The 18,797-nt window shown below is 39.9% G+C and overlaps 1 protein-coding gene across 1 annotated transcript in view; it reads right to left on the bottom strand.

The window, feature by feature from the left end:
* Positions 1-18,461, bottom strand: part of PCNX2 (pecanex 2) — a 145,697-nt gene extending 127,236 nt beyond the window's left edge. The window contains exons 1-7 of the mRNA XM_066546767.1: positions 18,176-18,461; positions 15,629-15,743; positions 13,304-13,340; positions 11,162-12,451; positions 2,297-2,444; positions 1,983-2,128; positions 712-805 (exon numbers count right to left, since the gene is read on the bottom strand). Of these exons, the coding sequence (XP_066402864.1) occupies positions 712-805; positions 1,983-2,128; positions 2,297-2,444; positions 11,162-12,451; positions 13,304-13,340; positions 15,629-15,743; positions 18,176-18,285 (1,940 nt within the window). The 5' untranslated portion in view covers positions 18,286-18,461. The remainder of the gene's footprint in view (positions 1-711; positions 806-1,982; positions 2,129-2,296; positions 2,445-11,161; positions 12,452-13,303; positions 13,341-15,628; positions 15,744-18,175) is intronic.
* Between the last annotated feature and the right edge of the window lie 336 nt (positions 18,462-18,797).

The following is an 18,797-nucleotide window of genomic DNA, read 5'->3' on the forward strand; positions in this document are numbered from 1 at the left end:
CACTGAAAGCCAAACACTTGAAGAACAATATTTTTTATTTAAAAAAAGACCATTCTTACTCCCTCACTCAACTTCTCCAAATGCTGTAAAACAGTATAAAACCCAAGATTATTTAATTAAAATACTTATGAATAGCTACAATTCTTCTTACAGATATGCAAACAACCAATCACATCAAAGAGTGTGGAAACCACAGTAATAAATACAGGATTTACATGGATCACTCCAAAAAGAACTTTCAAAAAAAAAGAAAATTGTTTGGAAGAGCAATTTATCATTAGAGATTTAATGCAAGGAGAAAGGCTCTGCAGCTAGAATCCACAGGTCAATGACTGATACAGACACAGCACTAAAAATCTGTAAAGAATGCAACAGGTATGTGAAGCAAACAAGACAATGTTGATAGAACAGTCCCACTTACTTTGTTTGCAATTTCACTTATAATAGCTACACTTGACTTCAGCTATTCCCAGAAAATAAATAAAGCCAAGTGCATAGTTCCAATTTTCACTTGAAACTGTTTCTTTCCTATATTCTTATAAAGCTGTGTTTTAGCACAAAGCAAAAAAAATTTTCTGCTTTGACTTCTCTAGAAAAGGTTAGCACATTTACTCACCACTACTCCCCTTCATATGCTTCTTTCACAGCTACAGTTTCATAGTTTCCAGCAATGAAAACTTTCAAAGTTTCTAAAAATAAGGGCTTACTTACTGAGCATTTGACATACAATCACAATTTGATAGCTGATGTCTAAAATTTCCTTCCTTCTGACAGCCAGCTTTTAAATAGCAGGATCTGATTTCCCCTTTAGAAAATAAAGAGGGAAAAATGTCAGTTCAGTGATGCAATTATTTGTGTACACAAAAAATTTACAAAATACACATTCTGTGTCAGGGACATTTATAAATATATATTTTTCAGTCTGTGCATTAGGCTCATTTTAGATTTCAGAAAGCAAATTAACACTTGAACAACTGAAAACCTGTGAAAAATCAAACCACAGAAGTCACAGCAAGAATTTAAAAGGCATGCAAATTAAACACAAAGCACATCAATTAAGGTAAGTTCACCATAAAAAGTGAAATCAGATTTCCCTCTTTCCATTCACAAAGGTGAGGTCAGGAGGTACAAAGCAGCAAAAAGTTCTGCTAGAAGTGCAGCCACAGCTCCTCCCTGTTTGCAGAGGAGCACAGAGCCAAGGGTGGGTGCTGGCTGACCCAGAGGCTGTGTCACCTGCCCCACTGGCAGCTGCTGCCCTTCTGGCCACAGCAGAGCCAGGAGGAACAGGCAGAAAACCAAAGTATCTCCAGGGTCACAGACCCAGTACCATAAGCACTCACTCCATGCTGGTTTTGAAGGTAACTTTAAAGGAAATAGGGCTTTTGGGACAGCTGTCTTTCAGAGGTATGAGCCAGTACCTCACAGGGCACCAAACAGGGCTCACACCCATCCTACAGCTTTAGACTCCAAGAACAGCTTCAGAGCAGTGGCATCCCCACTATATGCATGGGGCAAGACTAAGTCACTCATTAATTTTCTTTAAAGGACTAACAGATCACAACTCCAAATACAACAAGCACCACCACACCAAGAGGTCAGTCTGAGCCAGCTGAAGAACAAAACTGTAGAAAGGAGACATATTTTGCCCAGCCAGGTCAGTGCAAAACTTCTAGTCAGGCAGAAAACACCAGGAGTTCTTCTGACGGGACAGAAGTTGTCTTCTGGCCTAGCCAGCATCTTTTGAGGATGATGTTTGGAAGATAAACTTCAGGCACTGTGTAAGGCTCAGGTCTGTGATGGTCACTGGTGGATTTGGAAAACTAGTTATTGCTCATCTGACTTTAAATTATCAAGCCCTTTTTTTTCCACACACACAGAAAAACATGCAACCGGTAACAGACAAGAGAAATATCCTTCCAGAACATCTGAAGTGTTCAGAAATTTCCTCATGCATTGCAATTATCCCAACTAGATAAACTCACCATTTTCATCTATGAACACGTGCATGGCATCCACGGAGAGCTCATCTTGCACAGACGCCTCAGGTCCACTTATTACTTGCAAGACAGAACTGTCTTGCTGAGAAGTTACCCGGTAGATTATCTGCCTTTGCCTGCTGCCCTGGTAACTTGACACAAAAATGTTTCAAAACTACTATGAGGAACTTTTTTCTTGTTCTCAATAAAACAAAAAGAAAGAGAGGTTAATTAAAAGTTTATGTCATTTCTACTCAGTGAAACAAAACAGCTTACATCATAACTTTGAAGTACAAAATTGTAAAGTAAACTGGCCTTACAGTGCTGCAAATTTGGCAGACTCTGGTAGCACCGGACTAGTACTAGCACGATCTTGGCTTTGTACATCTGATCTTTCCTGTTTAGGAAGTTGCTCACAGTGCTTTTCTGTTCCCACCATTTCTTCTTTTCTCTCCGTCATCTGGCTATCTGGAAAACAGGGCAGTGAAGTGGAGCCACTCTCCACAGATGACTTTCAAGAGTTTTGTTGTTAACTACTGAACAAGAGCATCTAAAAATGAAAATCTAAAATACTGCAGTATTTGCTAGTTTTATGGAAAGCACTACCATTACTTAAAACAATACAACCACAAATCTGGATGAGGAGGTACTCTGACCTCTATGAATGGGCTGTTTCAAGAACACACTGTGTGAAGTACAGGACAAACAAGAGAGAATTTCTGCTTTCCTTCCTATTGTTTCAGAGGGAAACAATCTGTTCCTAATCTTGAATGGTAAGAGGCTGCTTCCCTGGGGGCTGTAATTGTTTCCCAAACTGTGTATGCTGGCAGTGGACAAGCAGAAGCACTGGCCCATTCCCCTTTTAAAGAAGGGAAAGCAGCACCTTCAAAGGAAATAGAGCTCTTGGACAGGAAAGCAGATAGCTGCCTAATCTCTCTTCCCCACTGGCCACACACCTGAAACCACCAGTTTACAGGACAAAGGGCAAACTGGCAAAACAATTTCACAGCAGATTATCCTATGCTTGGAAAATACAGGACTATAGGTTTAAAAACACACATGAAGTATTTGTCCAATTTCTACTACTTTAAGTACCAATTATATTTATATTGCCTCTCTACACATGCATGTCATTTTTTTCATATATCTATATGTGTACAATATATTCATGGTGAATAGTGAAACATTTTTCAACTGTTTATAAACCAAAACAATAACCTGTTAGGGTTCTGAAGTGCAACTAAGACAGTGATTTCATCAGCACCTTGTGGAGTTGTGCAATTAAATACTTTAAATGGAAAAAAGGGGTGCTTGTTGGAGATGCCTCAGTAAATCCTGTAGCTTTCTGCACCAAGCAAAGTGTACTGAAATTTACTTACTTACTCAGACTTCTTGCAATACCTGCTGTTTAAACACCTCAGATCAAGAAAAAAACCCAGAAATTTCGCCCCACTGAAAATTCCATATCTTAAGCCGTATTTCTCACCAATATAATTACCATCCTAACCTGTAAGAATCACCAGTCAAGAAACAGTGGTGTCATATCTATGTTGGTCTAAGGATTAAAGAGAAAGAAGGCTTATAAAGGATGTTTTACTTTTTATAAGGTCAGCTGATAAAACTGAAAAAAGTAAACAAGCTTTTGCATATCATTTCAGATCATCTGTCTTGTTTTCTTCACACTGCATCAGCTGATCTACCAATACATTATTTCTATAAACAAACCTACCTTCATGAGCTAAAGCATCTCTACAGCAGTTTCAATGCAGAGGACAAAGCCCCCTCACACCCTAAAGGCTATGCTATAAATACAACGAAACAAGCACAAGTTTGATATAGAAAATACTTTGTTGTGCATGGAGGCAAAATTCAATAAATCTTCCAGGTCTCTTTTATTCTATCTTGGGGAAAAAAAAAAAGCAATTATGGGAAGAGATAACAATTTTTTCCTCTCCTAGTTAAAAATCTAAACTCCAGTTCAAGCAGAAACTGTCATTACTGAAGCACCCCTTAATGATATAACCATACCTGTGGGCGGTGATGGAGCCACAGATACCTAATCAAAATGACCTTCCTAAAGGCTTGGGCTGTTCAAGCTGTAAGAATAATTGATAGAGATCAGAAACTGTGGTTTAAATAACCTAATTGGTCCCATAGTGCCCAAAACCAGCTTTAGGGCTGGAACAATTAAAAAGATTTTTTAAAATCTGATTATCTAGTGGTTTCAGAATATGCTTCTCTCTTTTCCATTCCAAACCACAAGCCTTGCAGACTTCTTTTTCCTGCTGTGGTAAAGAGTCTTAATAGCAAAAACCTAAACATACTGCTTCCTACAGGCTTTATATGTCAATCAGACAATACCATGGTGATGAGGACTTCCAGCACTGGAAAAGTGGGCCATGATGGCTTTGTGACTGGTTTTCAAGATTATTACTCCTCTTCTTCCAGGTGACTTACACCTTCAGTATTTAAATGAAGACAGAGATGTCTAGACTAGGAGTGCCCTGCCAGAGTACACAATTGGCTCTACGTCACCAAACGCTCCCTGCACAGAAATTGTGCTGGCAAAGCTCAAACACCAGGAAAAACCTTTCCCAAGTGCAAGAGCAGACTAAAGAGGACAACATGGCAGTGTACCTGCACTTTTCCCTGTGCCATTTACCCTTATCCACTGCTCCACACGTCTCCAGCTCATGCCCAGGTGGGCTCACAGTAGTATCAAGATCAGACCTAGGCTCTGCAATAACCACATAATTTATCTGGAAATTATATGCCACATGACTCAGACATGTGAGGTGTAGCTATCAGGACTCATGGCCAAATCAGTCTTGTGGCAGGGTGACTCAGAAGAGTCCTGCATAAACAGCCAAGTTTTGGTCTGTACACCATTTTCATATTTTAACAGAACACAAGACACAAGCTTAAGTTACTGTGGTAAAATACTTATGAAAAGGAACAATTCTTACAGGTCCCATACATAAGATATTTTCAGTAAACATTTTTTCTGCACTAACAACTTTTATCAGCCTATCAACATTACTTACAAGTATGCCATCCCAGTGCTGACAAATGAACTCCTAATTTAAAAGCAGTTACAGTACCATACTTTCTTTTGCCATATAAGTTTTTCACCTGTAGAACAGATTTTAAGTATCCCAGATCATCCCAGACAAACTCTTGTTCTACTCCAGGAGGAGGCTGTAAACAATTTTACAGCTGAAATGAAACAGCCTTTGTGCATATGTTAATACAGTGAGTCCAGAGGAGGGCCATCGAGATGATCAGAGGGATGGAACCTCTCTCCTGCAAGGAAAGGGTGGGAGAGTTGGCTGAGATTTCAGCCTAGAGAAAGCTCCAGGCAGACCTTATTGCAGTCTTTCAGTACCTGAAGAGAGACCACAAAAAATCTGAAGAGGGACTTTTTACAAGAGTGGGCAATGATAGAACAAGGAGGAATGTCTTTCACCTGGAAGAGGGCTGGTTTAGATTGGATATTTGAAAGGAATTCTTCACTGTGAGGGTGGTGAGGAACTGGTACAGCTTGCCCTGAGAAGTTACAGATGCCTCATTCCTGGAAGTGTTCAAGGCCAGGTTGGATGGGGCTCTGAGCAACCTGGTCTAGTGAAAGGCATCCCTGCCCAAGGAGAGGGGTGGGAGGTGTTGGAACTAGATGATATTTATTAAGGTCCCTTCCAACCTAAACCATTCTTTAATTCTGTGATACAGCAATCACAACAACCAACTATCAGTGTATCTCAGCCTTAAAGTTGCCTTAGTATTAGGTAATTAGAATTAAATTTTATTACTCTGTAACTTTCCTCCAAAACATTTTTACTGCTTGTGGCCCCTTACTGGAGTCTTCCAAACCTTCTTCCTCATCTTTTACTTACATATCCCTATCCCAACCTTCATAGCTCGCTCCTGTAAAACAAAATGCCACTGCTGTCATAATTTCAAACACCATCTGCTTTGAAACCTGGGCAAGCAGAATTAAGCTAATTAAGCCTGTCTCTCTTCTGCTCATTAATTGCTTTGCTACAGAATCCACTTCCTTCAACATTATGCTCTGAAAGAGAAATTTTCACTTTCAAATACATTCGCTGCCTGTTCAGCCACAAATAAATGATTTCAAATCGCTCTATGCTTTTGTTAGTACCAGCATGAAACCAAAGTTCTACAAGCTGTGAACTGTGCCATTCATATATGTGGATTATAAATCCTAAGAACATCCCTAATCCGTTCTTCACCAACTACTTTAGTAGACACATCTAGCTTATGCACTTTCTTCTCAACCCAAATTTGCCTATTATGCCATAAATACATTAAAAGAAAAAACTGCCATTTAAGCTGGTCATCCACCAAACAACAGGAGTGCCCAGGGAATACCACACCGTCCAATAATTGCTACAAGAGTCCAGCATGGACACTGAAGCAGCACATGGCATTATCCATTAATGAGGATTGCCACATTAATCCTGAAGCAACAGGAAAAACTAGCAATAGGCATTGTACCTGCTAAAGGAAGTGACTTGCTTGAAACAATCTCCTGTGTCAGCAGCAGAGCTAGGAATTAGTGGCCTAATCACAACACCCACCAATTACATCAGAACACAGACCTCTGAAATAACCTTTTTGTTTTTCTGCAGATGTCAGACTGGCATCATACATACTACTACTTTAACTTAAAGACTGAAATTTTAAAATTTTAACCTGTCAAGCCTTAGACATTGAGCATCAGATTCAGAGCTCTGCATACCAGTTCCTCCACATCCAAAGATGTGCATCAGAAGCCATGTGGCCCCTCTGTGGAACAAGAGTCAGGGGTGATACACAACTGCTCCAATAGATGAGCTAGCACCAGGCAGGGCTTTATTTCCTAGGTGCCACCCACCTGCCAGCAAAATCACCTGCTGTCACTTCCCACCTCGACTGTCAACCGCACCAGTGACTCAATGCACAAGATCCCTCTTCCTCCTAACTACATGGCATGTGACAGTCCTCATTCCCACATGCAAAGAGAAAAAAAAAAGTCTAAAAATACCCAGGAGTATGGTTTAGTTTTTTATAGGAGAAGGGTAATTGCTTGGGATCCAGAACAACTCACTCGAGGTTGTGGTTTGTGCACTGCCCAGAATGATGAGTACCTTTTCTAAAAAGAGCCTGCAAAACATCTAAATTCGGGCCATGCAGCCCTGGTTTAGTTTCTCCTGCGCCAGTCCCCACCAGTGCCACAGCAGGCTTTGCTCCCTGGGTGATAATACTGCCTGTCCTAGATTACAAGCCAGCTGTGCCAAAGGGGACCTACAGGAGGTTTTGCCCTGAGTCTGATGCACAACTGCTCTTACTTGGTTCAGGACACATCAGAGGGACCCAAAGCAGCCAATAAACCCAGGTTTTCTTACACCTCTCAAAGACTGAAAAAATTTTGCAGTTGCCCTACAACACACTTTCATCATGTGGGTGGTATAAGTGTGATTCAAAACTGAAAGGACTCTGGTCTGAAAGTCAGTTTTAGCAACAGTGTCAGTGGTATTTTCTCACAATCTAGAAGAGGTGGAGTGGCTATAGAACAGCTCTTAGAGCTTTTATATCCTGTATTTTAACAGGTTAAATCTGGCACCCTTAGAAGTGTAAAGAAAGGCTTTCATTTTCTCGTACTGCATTTTACCAAGCTGTCTACTGGCAAAGGCTTATGTGGTCAGGATGGTAACTCTTCTATTTCCACAGAACACCCAAGTTCTGTGAGGGACCACCCATAACAAAGACCCATCCATGACATTCACTCACTTGCCAGACAGTTCTGATGAGCACATTTCCCCACCTTCCACAAATTATGCAAAATATCAGCTTTCTTTCACACAGCTCTGAATATCCAGCTTTCCAGGAATTTGCCAAGTTTTTCACATTGCCTAATAAAAATCTTTCTGGGGTGCATTTCATGCTCATTTGGACCAGACATCTATTGCTAACTTTTGCCAATTAGACAGTGTGCAAGGTTAAAAGAACAAAAACCAAACAGAACCAACCTCCTCCCTCAAAACAACTGGTGCATAGCTTGACTCTGTATTCCTACACACACACACTTTTCTTAATAACCCCACTAATGTGGGAATAATGTTCATTCAGATCTGTTCCAAGATACTATATTATTAAAGCATATTTGCAATGGCAAGGCTGTAAACATATTAAAGGCTTTCTCATTCCTAAAATTCAGTCTTGCAAAGGGGAAGCTCCCAGTAATGACAGTAATTTATTTTAACAAACAGCACGTTCTGACTAGGCTGGAAAACAAAGCCTACTTGCTCTTAAAAATAACTGCCTTTGAACTACCTCTCCCAAGCTCATGGAGTTCAGATTGAATCTCCTTTTTCCCACAGCACCAGTTCAAGATGCAGAATCCACAGCTGCCACCCCTGCTCATGCAGGGCACCTCCTTTCCAGTCCCTCTTCTGTTTCTGGATGACACTTGCTGAGCCCACACTGCAAACAGAGACACTTAATTACACAGGTATGCAGCTCAACTTCACTATCTCACAGAAGTACGGACTTCAGAAAATAGAAATAGGAAGACTTAGAATAGATATTAGGAAGAAATTTTTTTACTGTGAGGGTGGTGAGGCACCAAAACAAGTTGCCCAGACTAGCTGTGGATGTCCCATTCCTAGAAATGTTCAAGGCCAGGTTGGATGGGGCTTTGAGCATCCTGGCCTAGTGGAAGGTATCGCTGTCCATGGCAAGGGTTTGGAACTGGATGATGTTTAAGGTTTCTTCCAAACAAAAACATTCTGCAATTCTTTGAAATTCAGTTCAAGTTGCTAAATGAGAGCTTGGTATGAGGGAAGAGCAGAATTCTTCTGTTCCCTCATTATCTTGTATAAGAATCTTGTTCACCAGATCTAAAGCACAATAACTACACAAACATTAATAAGTTTTGGGGTTGAGGTTTGGGTTTTGTTTTCACTGTGGAATCTGAGTCTGACTTATTCAGATCACTTATTGCTTTCTTTCATGCAGCAACCTTGCCTGTTCATATTATCTGAGGGTACTTGTCTGAAAGGCCTTTCTAGATTAGCTGCATTTTCTTTTTTAATTTTCATTTAAATTTACCTCTAAAATTCTCTTTCCAAGCTAAGTCACATCACTCAGAAGTACAATTACTGGGTAAACATTCCTTGTTATGGCTGAGGATCAGAGGAAAAAAAAAATCCCAATCTGCTTGCTGCAACCCTCGCGTTGCTGTGTGCTGTTGTGCAGGTAGGTGACTGCACCCCAGGAATCCAGCAGGGCTCAGCAGGCTCAGGTGACAAGCAGGGCTTGCTCAGCACTTGTCTTGGGCAACCAGAGCACAGACTGGAGCCAGCAGGGCAGGCTGATAAACTTGATAGAGAAGGACAGAAACTGCAGTGAAGAATAAACAGCTTGAGAAGGCGGGAGAGATGGGTAAGATACACCAGAAGAGAGGCAGCAAGTCTAGGAAAACAAAATTCACTTCTTCTGCATTTACCCTTCTCTCAGTTCCTCAGAATTCATCAGAAGGAATTGAGAGGAGGGTAAGTGCAGGAGAAGTGAATGCAAGCTGTGGGGAGGCAACAGCTTTAGGTGGGTTCAACAGAGTGGAAAAGCCTAAACCAGCAACAGTGTGATTGCTAGGAAGAATAGAAGGAAAGAAGAGGAAGAGAAATAAGGAGGTGGCACAGGAGGGGAGTGCCTAAACTGAGAAGGGATGATTGAGGGAGGAAAGGGACAGAACTAGAAAAAGTGGAAGAAAAAATGGACGCAGGTGAAACATGGAATGAGATGGGGGTGTAATACATTGGATAGGGCAGATTTAGAGAAAGAGTGAAAGGTAAATGGAATCTAAAAGAAAATGACACATTGAGAAGATAAATCTACTTATTTTTTTAACAAGATAAAAGCACATATTTCACAATAGTTTTAAAGACCTTTTAAGTCAGTTGGGCATTTTTCATGTAATGGAAGGTTCTTCCAGGAGCAAGCTGGTAGAATAGGAGGGAGCAGACAAATAGCAGGGCCAAGCTCTTCTTCTAGGGTACCATGAAGTTTCTTACCTTCCATGCAAACTAAGTATTGAGACTGCATCCTCTTAGGCTTTCCTAAAACAGTTTGTTATAGGATCTAAGGTAAACCAAACATTTTGGAGAAAGGAAAGATACAAGTTGCCTTATTTCATTTTGACTCAGATCTTCTAAACTGATTGTGCTGATCACTTGGGGAAGTACCCCGAGATTGCATCTGCCTGCACTGCACTGTATCTATCTCACATCCTCATTACATGGCCCTACTAATTTTGCTGGAGGGCTGCTAGAGGCACTAAAAACAGTCCTTCCCAACGGAAAAGGGTCACAGAGTCCAGTGACAGCAATGACAATGCTGATTAAAACCAGAAATTTCTATACAAGAGCTATAAATTGTACTGCATATAGGTTTTTTAATTAGCTGATTGATTTTGTTTTAAACAAATGTGCTCTTGATTAAATGGAAACTTGCATGGCAATATACTATTTTTAATTAAAACACTGAGGGCTTTCACTGAAAACAGCCACCAAACTTTCATCCTTAAAATGCAAATATTTTAACTTTAAGCAACTGAAAATCAAAACTCTTCCCCATTGAGAACTCTTACCATTTTTTTTTAAATTAACCCAACCCACAACCATTCAGGAAATTTAGAAATATATGTATGTGTGCACACATGTGTTAGCTAAAAGTTGAACCATCTCCAGTGACAATTCCAGCTTTCATACTTAGAGGCACACAGACAACTCCTCAACATGCACCTGGTAAGATGTGCAAGGGCAGGTGTAATGCTATAGCTATACACATTTTTGCATACTTCTGGTATTCCAACAATCCAGGCACACTATTTTAGTACAAAATACTAAATAAATAATGGATACCTACTAAGCTTATCACTAGTTTCCTAGAGGAAGAAAAACAGTTTTCTTCAAGAAGATAAAAATATTTTAAAACCACAGCTGACACTATCACACACTTCCACTAAACCACTTTGTTCCCACCAAGTCCAGCCCTACCCTGGCCCTATTAGCAAAACCAGTCTCCCTCTGGGAATTTGCTTTACTGCAGATATCCAGCTAAGCTGCTCTGAGTAATCAAACTCTTCACAACATCTTTATTCCAAAAGAATTGTAATCCGCGCATAATACCTCCAACAAGTCCATTTTCCTTTGTTGTCTCCATTTTGACAGTGGATTGATTAGATGTCTTCATCTTTGAGGTATTAATGGATTCCAAGAGGGAGACAAATTCTAGAAAGTTAGATTCGTTGGGCATCTGACCTTCTTTAGCTTCTAGATCTGATTTAGAGGTTGGTAAGGTCTTTTCTTTGTCAGATACCTCCGCAAAATTCTTACTTAAAAGCACATCTGTCCCACTGTCTACACTCAACACCCGCATGTGCCTCTTTTCATGAGCAGTTCTGCAGGACTGCGGGTCTAGGTTATGCAAGTCTTCCTTAGAACTTAAATCCACAGCCTGGACATTTTCCAAAGCATTCTCCTGATTTGGATCTGAACAAGTGTTAGTTTCTAGAGGTGTATTTGCTGGGTTGCTGAGCTCCTTTACTGCATCACCCGATTCATAGCCAGAGCATTGGTTGGACGACAGCTCTGCCCTCAACATTTCTGGAGTTCTGTCACTTTCACTAACTTCTGAGCAAGGCTTAGCTTTACTGTCATCAGACAGGTCAAACGTGATAACAGGGATTCTGAGCTGTTCATTAGTTTGCTGACTTGACCAGCCTGCTCTAACTACTCCAGAGTCAAGGGCTGAGCTTGTTCTCTCACTTTCCAGGGCCTGTAAGTGGACAGAGCCTGGTAGGTCACTAAGGGTAGTGTTTGGTGTAGTACTCATTGTGATGACAATTTTAATGGGCTCACACAGCTGGTCTCCAGGAAGAGAATTGTCCACAACTGCAAGAGCAGTCTCACTGTCTGAGCAATCAAGGTCCTCATGGCTGTTACCAGCATTGCAAGAGCTTTCCATCTGCTCATGCTCTTTGGTTGCAATAGCATTGCACTGTGGGCAGTTATTGGTAAAACCTGTCTGTGGTGATCCATCTGGCAATTTCTCTCTTTTGTAGCTTTTAGGATTACTTAAATGGTCTGAAATAACTGAATTTTCACTGTCCCATGGCTCTGAAGAAACTCCAGTCCTTAAAATATCACCTTGTGATGAAGAAATATTGGAGAAGTTTTTAGCTATGTCTCTGTCCACAAGAATATCTTGGGATCCATGGTGGCCACAAGGCTGTCCATTCAATCCTTTTTCATTTATTCCATCACCAGGAAATGTTTCCATAGCAGCTGGTTTTGTTGCTATTGCTGATGTGGTGGCACCTGAACCGGAGGTTGTAGAAACAGGTAATATATCTGCTTTGATACAGGGTGAGGTAGATGAAACTGGTGGTGTAGCCTGATCTTCTAGTACCATAACACCTAAAAAAAAGCATTTGGGCATTAGGTCTCACATGAACACTAAGCATTAATAAAGTATGATCTTTAACCAATAAAACCTGATCCAGAGCAGAGCAAAGGAAGCACCGATGATGCAGCTGATTAAAACAGCTCTAAAGGAACAAGGGGTTTTTTTTTGGTAGCTACATATGAAATACTACAAAAGCAAGATAGACTCCATCCAAGTCAGGACAAGCATAGCAGCATGTCCAAATAGTCAAAATAGCTGAAGAAACAGCTAGTTTCAAAATCAAAATGTTTTAGAGAACTATCCCCACTTAGGGAGAGGTGAAGGAAAGAGTAAGCCAATGCTGCAGGTTTGCTACATCACTTTCTGCAATTCCTAAATGGTCACACAGGATAAGCCTTAACAAAAACAAAACAAGATTTAAAATATTAAGACATCTCAAGTGAGATGGAAGTGTAGGCAAAGTAAGGTGTGCTGGAATATACAACACAGCTAAAGGTTGATAATCACAACAGAAGTTTACAGCCACATGTTCAAGGATGCAATACAAGTGTTAACTTCCTAGTTTAATGCTTTACAGAGCTCAGAGCTTCCTAAGAATGTGGGGCAAGGCTCTTTTATCTCCCTGTATCAAAATGGGGAGAGATATTTGCACAGCCCTCGAAGGGTTGCATCCCAAACAGCTTGGCTGACTGTTGAGAAAGCTTAGTCTGTTAGAATACCCTTGAAATTTAGTTCTAGCTCTTCAACTCAGATCCTAACAGGAGGCACAGCAGAACCTGCCATGGAGTCCTCTGTGCCATAATTTTTTGTGCCAAGCAATGATTAAACAACAGCCTAGGGGACTTATAAAGCCTTTAAAATACCTCTAAGATCTTCAATCGTTTCCCGTGTTGGCAGGTCCTAAAAAATGAAAAGAAACACACAAGATTAACATGGTCATTTATTAAATTCTGTTGGGGAAAAAAATCTATCAATGTAGCTATCAATAGCTATCTAATCAAAGGTTAATTACAGCATTAGTAAGGTGCTTAAAATCACTGAAATTTGAACACGTACCTTGCACAAAATGCAAGGGGTGGGTGAGGGAGATGGTTATAGAACAGTCATGCTCCAAATTGCATCACTGAAATTGTGTGTGATATTTGGGGAGGGGAAAGAAAAGCAAAATTTTCTTTAAAAAAATTTTTGCAGTGCCTAATCCAGATACACTTTTTTTAATCATTAAGGAATAGAATGTGTTCGTCTGTTCCATTTATCCAGCTGTGTGTTTCCAAAGAACTAGAATGAAAATTTTGGCCTCTAGCATTGGTAAGTATTTCTCAAAGGAAAACTAGAGGACAGAGACATTAAATTAATACAGAATCATTTAGATTCCAAGAAAGCTTTGAAGGTCATTTAGCCCAAATCCCCTCTGCCATACACACACACTTGAAGGAGATACAGTTTGAGCAGGTTGCTCAGGGTCATCTCCAACAGAGCTTTGAAAATCTCCAAAGAAGGAGATTTCACAACTTCTCTGGAAAACCTCTTCCAGTATTTGACCACTCACTTGGTAGGGAGAAAAAAAAAAACAACACACAAATTACCAAAAACCAAAACAACTCCACAAAAAAGACATTAAATGTAATTATTTGATCTAACCGTAGCTTTCCATGGCTGCAACTGTTTCTTATCCTGCCACTGAGCACCTCTGAGAAGAGCGTGCTCAACCTGCTGTGTAACTTACTATTACAAAACTGAAAACAGGAGTAAGCTCTACTTGTATGGTTACAAAAGAGTTTAGCCTTACAAAGGCTGAAACAGTCCATCTGCCTGTCCTCACACATCATGTTCCTCAATCACCTTGTTTGTCTCTGCTGGATTCTCATCAGTAGGTCAGTGTGCATGGGAACTAATTGGGGAGCTCAAAACTAAACACAACACTCCATAAGGAATACTTCAGGAGTTTAAATTCAACAGCCTAAGTGCATAATTAGAAACGAGACATTGAAAAAAATGACTGTGGCTCTCTTCTGACTGACAGGCACCAAAACTAAGAGGAAATTATTATTATTTTCTAAAATTTCATGGTGATAGCCTGGCAGCAAGAATAGGAGACTTGGTTTGACAAGACCCAACCTACATGTTTGGAAGTGGGAGACCAGGATGAGATCCCGGGAAGGCATAGGTTTGCAGAATGGACAAATACCAGAATACTGGAGAGTAGGACAGAAACAAGGTGAAAAATATTTTACCTCATAAAAAAAAAGCCCAGCAAAAAGAACTATTAATGTCTCTGAATCACACAGATGCTACAAAAAGGTAAAAACACTCCAGGAAATGAAGAAATAGTTCTGATTCAGATCAGGATTTAAATAATTTGTAGTAAATAGGGATAAAGGGTGGGTGTGGAGGAATATGAAGACAGAATGAAGTATCAAATAGCCACTTATTCAGAAATCACTAACCATCCTCTGCACTGACTGAGGCAGGAGTCCTGTAGAAAAAAATAGCATGGTATCACATAATTAAAGATGTTATCACAATATGCAAGGGGAGTAGCTTAAGATTACACAGACAGTGTTATTCTGTTTCTTAATTTTTTGAAAATTTCTTCAACTTATCATGAGTGTTTCCTATTTTTTTCTTTAATAACATTTACACACATTACTTTCATCACTTCATATACGTTTGATTTATTAAGCACAGCCATTGGCGTTGAGTGCACATATAGGTACTTTTAACCTCCTCTAGATATCCCCTAGATTTAAAGGAATTTAAAAGCTGAAGAGATGTTTTTGGTTCATTTTATAAGCATAAGTCTAGTTATACAAAACCAAATTATTAATGGTCCAGGAGCAAATCTCTTCAGAGGCAACAAAATAATGCTGACTGCATTAGCCTCTCCCTCCTCTCAAAGCAGCCCCAAAAAGCTAGTTGCTCTTGGCAAGATTTACAAAGGCCACTTGCTATCTGTAGAGCAGAGAGAGCCCTCCTAAGAAGTGCAGCATTATGTATGACAGTTTCAGCTCTGCAAAGCCAAAGCTTTAGGACAAGGCTGACAGACAGCAGTGGCATACCCAGTAGATCCATTCCAAGGGAATGACCCTTCCTGCTTGGAGCAGGCCTGTGTTACAAGCAATGAGCACCTGGCAATACAAAACCAAGTGTAGTGAGCTGTGGACTGCTGGAGGAGTGCACATACTGACCGTGGCTCCAGGGGAGTCCTGCGAGTGCGGGGCCTGCACTCTGGAACTGTCAGGAATTGTCTGGGTAGAGCCGTTTGGGCTGCTCTCACCGGCGGCGGGATCCCCCGAGTTATTGCTGAAGGGGAAGCACACAAAAGATAAAGCAATACTTATCACCACAGGGCATCACAGCGAGCTCTGGGAAGTAGCTCACGAATAAGAACACAATGGGAAGAAGTAGCACAGCACAATGAAGTAAGAGCACTTCTCTCCCCTCCAATGATAAAAGCACAGGGCTGTAAAAAAATACTGTAACATCTTTCTGCACTTCCTTCCTCACCAAGACAACTTGATAAAACTTAAAGAATAAAAACCCCTCAATGTAAAATGATTATGGTGTCTTCAGAAGCGGAGCTATGAGAAATAAAATGACATCTCTTCAACCTCCCTATGCATACATAATGCCATTCAGCCTGCCTGACACACAAACAGATTTATTGGCACAAAAAGCAATCTAGGGCTTTCCCTTAGACATATGACAATCAAAAGCTACTCCTTTCACAATTTTTGCTTTTTAAGTCCTGGAGTATGTAAGCCTCATCTAATTGCCTGTTTATCTGGAAACCTCCCATAGCCTACTTGAAATGCAACACAGAGAGCACTAATAGAATCATTAGACCAAAATATAAAATTTTTGCTCTGGTCTAGGCAAAGTAAATATACAGCCATTACTAATTTCACGTATTCTAAGGCAATTTATAGATCAGTTCCTTTGTGGATACACTAAACTATCCACTAACTCCTTTTACACATATGTTCTACTAGCTTTTCCATGGATAAAAGCAGGTATTTTCAGACAAAGTTTACTATCAATAACCTAAAAATATTCTCTTTCTCAGTATATCAAACAGAAATTCAGTTTAACAAAAAAACACCAAAAAAAAAAAAAAAGGCAGAAAAACACCACAGTGAAATGTTGAAAAGCATGAGGTTGGGCTTTTCTATCATTTATTTTTAAAATTTCATAGTTGTATATAAGCAATAACATTATTTATCTGGGTGGTCTCTTTCCACAATATTTTTTTTTAGTTAACTGGCTTCAAAAACTGCTCAGCCAACCTGCCAACTATAAAGGTCTGTTTAAAAAATTCTGTCATCCATCCAGTCAAAATAATATTAAGATCTTTATTTTCTGAGCAAGTACTAATTAATGGATTGTTCTGCATACACAAATCAACCTGGGAGAAACAGTCACATGATTTAGCATGCAACTTTTAAGTTATTCTACCTTTACTTCTCAGCCAAAACAGCCTGAAAGGCATAACCCCATCTAAAATAAAAATGTTGTATGGGTAGTGACACACAGAGGCATTTCTTAGAAGAGTCTCAATGCAGGCAGACCTTGACTGTCCCAGAAACATCACTGCCAGGAGTGTAGCACAGATGTGCATGTGTAAAGACACAGAAGAGCAGAAGCACAGAGGAACACAAACTATCTTGATACTACTTAGCTGGCGCAGAGCTAGCAGTAGCAACTGCAAATGCATCCAAAAACTACCCTAAGCTCTTTTATACACTGCTCTCTGTTGAAGCCTGACTGGTAGTTTTAACAAAGCTACTCAATTTAAGCTTGCTTTGGACATTTCTATGCTTCTGTCTCTTTTAAATGTACCTTATTTCAGCATTTTTCACATCTGTCATAACACTTGCTATCACTGAAAGCCACTTGCCAGCTTCATTTGTTTGTATGACTCAAGCTTGAAAAACCAGCAGGAAGGGTTTATTTATTTATTCTGAAGAGTGTATAGCAGAACATTCTACCAATACACAAATCTGGAAAATGTCAGTACTAGTCTTCATCTCACTACTGTTTTTACTTTCAATACCATCACAGCCTAGAAGCAGCCCTATTAATTCTATGCAAAGACTAATAGTACTTGGCTTCTCAGTAGAGAAGCTACAACTGAACTGCCTACCAAATGCCCCTGAGAAATAAAAGCAGTACTAGCTTTCCTCATGAACAGGACCACAGAAGCATCATAATTATCACAATAAAACATAAGGGGGAAAAGCAACTTATGCATCTAGGTGTGATCTGAGAGGGAATTTACTAAAAGCACACAAAGGCAACATGAGGTCGCCTTGTCTTCCAAAGCCATGATATTAAAGCATTTTCTTTACCAACAGGTGCCTGCCACTTCCCAGCAGGTAGGAGCAAGCATTTTAAGGCTTCCCCAGAAAACTTCTGCCAGGTTTTCTTCAGGATCTGTTAGCACATCCAGTACATATCTCCTCTACCACCTTCACGTGCCCAGCTGCTGCCCATCCTCTGAATCAGGTGCAGCTCTGCCTGCTGCACCACAAGAACATTTCAGCTACCTAGCTGAAAAGCACTAAGCAAGTTTTTGAAAGTGTCATTCTTTATACACCTCTAAGTAATTTATGTGCCCACACCCTTATACTGCCATGTTGTACTTCTTGCTTTCAACAGACATTTCTGCTGTGCAGGACCATGGTGCAAACTCACCCATTTTACATAATGTGCCAACGATGCAAGGAAAACCTTACCTACAATTTGAGGACTCAACTGCTTCTCCTTTTTGAACCTCTGTATCTTTACATTGCCTTCCATTTTTTCTTGAGAGCTTTTGTTGAATAACTTCGCCTTTATCAAACATAAGGTGTAAACGGTAGCTGATCACCTTTATAACCGTGAAGAAAACTGTCACCGAGCTGCAGTACACAAAAACTGTCACTGCATTTGCTGGAAAAGCCTACAGAAAGAAATAATGAGGACACAATGATAACAGTTTCCTTTGAGAAAATACTGTTAAAACTTTTAAATACAATATATGTATTGAGTTCTGCTCCCAGAAAAGGTTTAAGGGTTTCTTCAAGTTTCAAACCATTTCACAAGATCTATTCTTTTTATTAGCTGTGGATAATATTTGTTATCAAAATCGGCAAAATCTCACAATTGACAAACACTATAAAGCTTTTAAAAATACAAAATATACTTTGTATTTTAAAAATACAAAAAATAACATGCAATCCCATGTTAATGCAGCTGCAGCCTTTCCTAAACTATGAATTCATAAAAATACAGACACAAAATGAAACATTAGTTATCTACAAACACAAAACCTTTAGAAAAATTCTGTCATCTTACTCTATATGTCAGTTATGACTC

Source organism: Molothrus aeneus, chromosome 3 (genome assembly GCF_037042795.1).
Source record: "Molothrus aeneus isolate 106 chromosome 3, BPBGC_Maene_1.0, whole genome shotgun sequence".
Classification (NCBI taxonomy): domain Eukaryota; kingdom Metazoa; phylum Chordata; class Aves; order Passeriformes; family Icteridae; genus Molothrus; species Molothrus aeneus.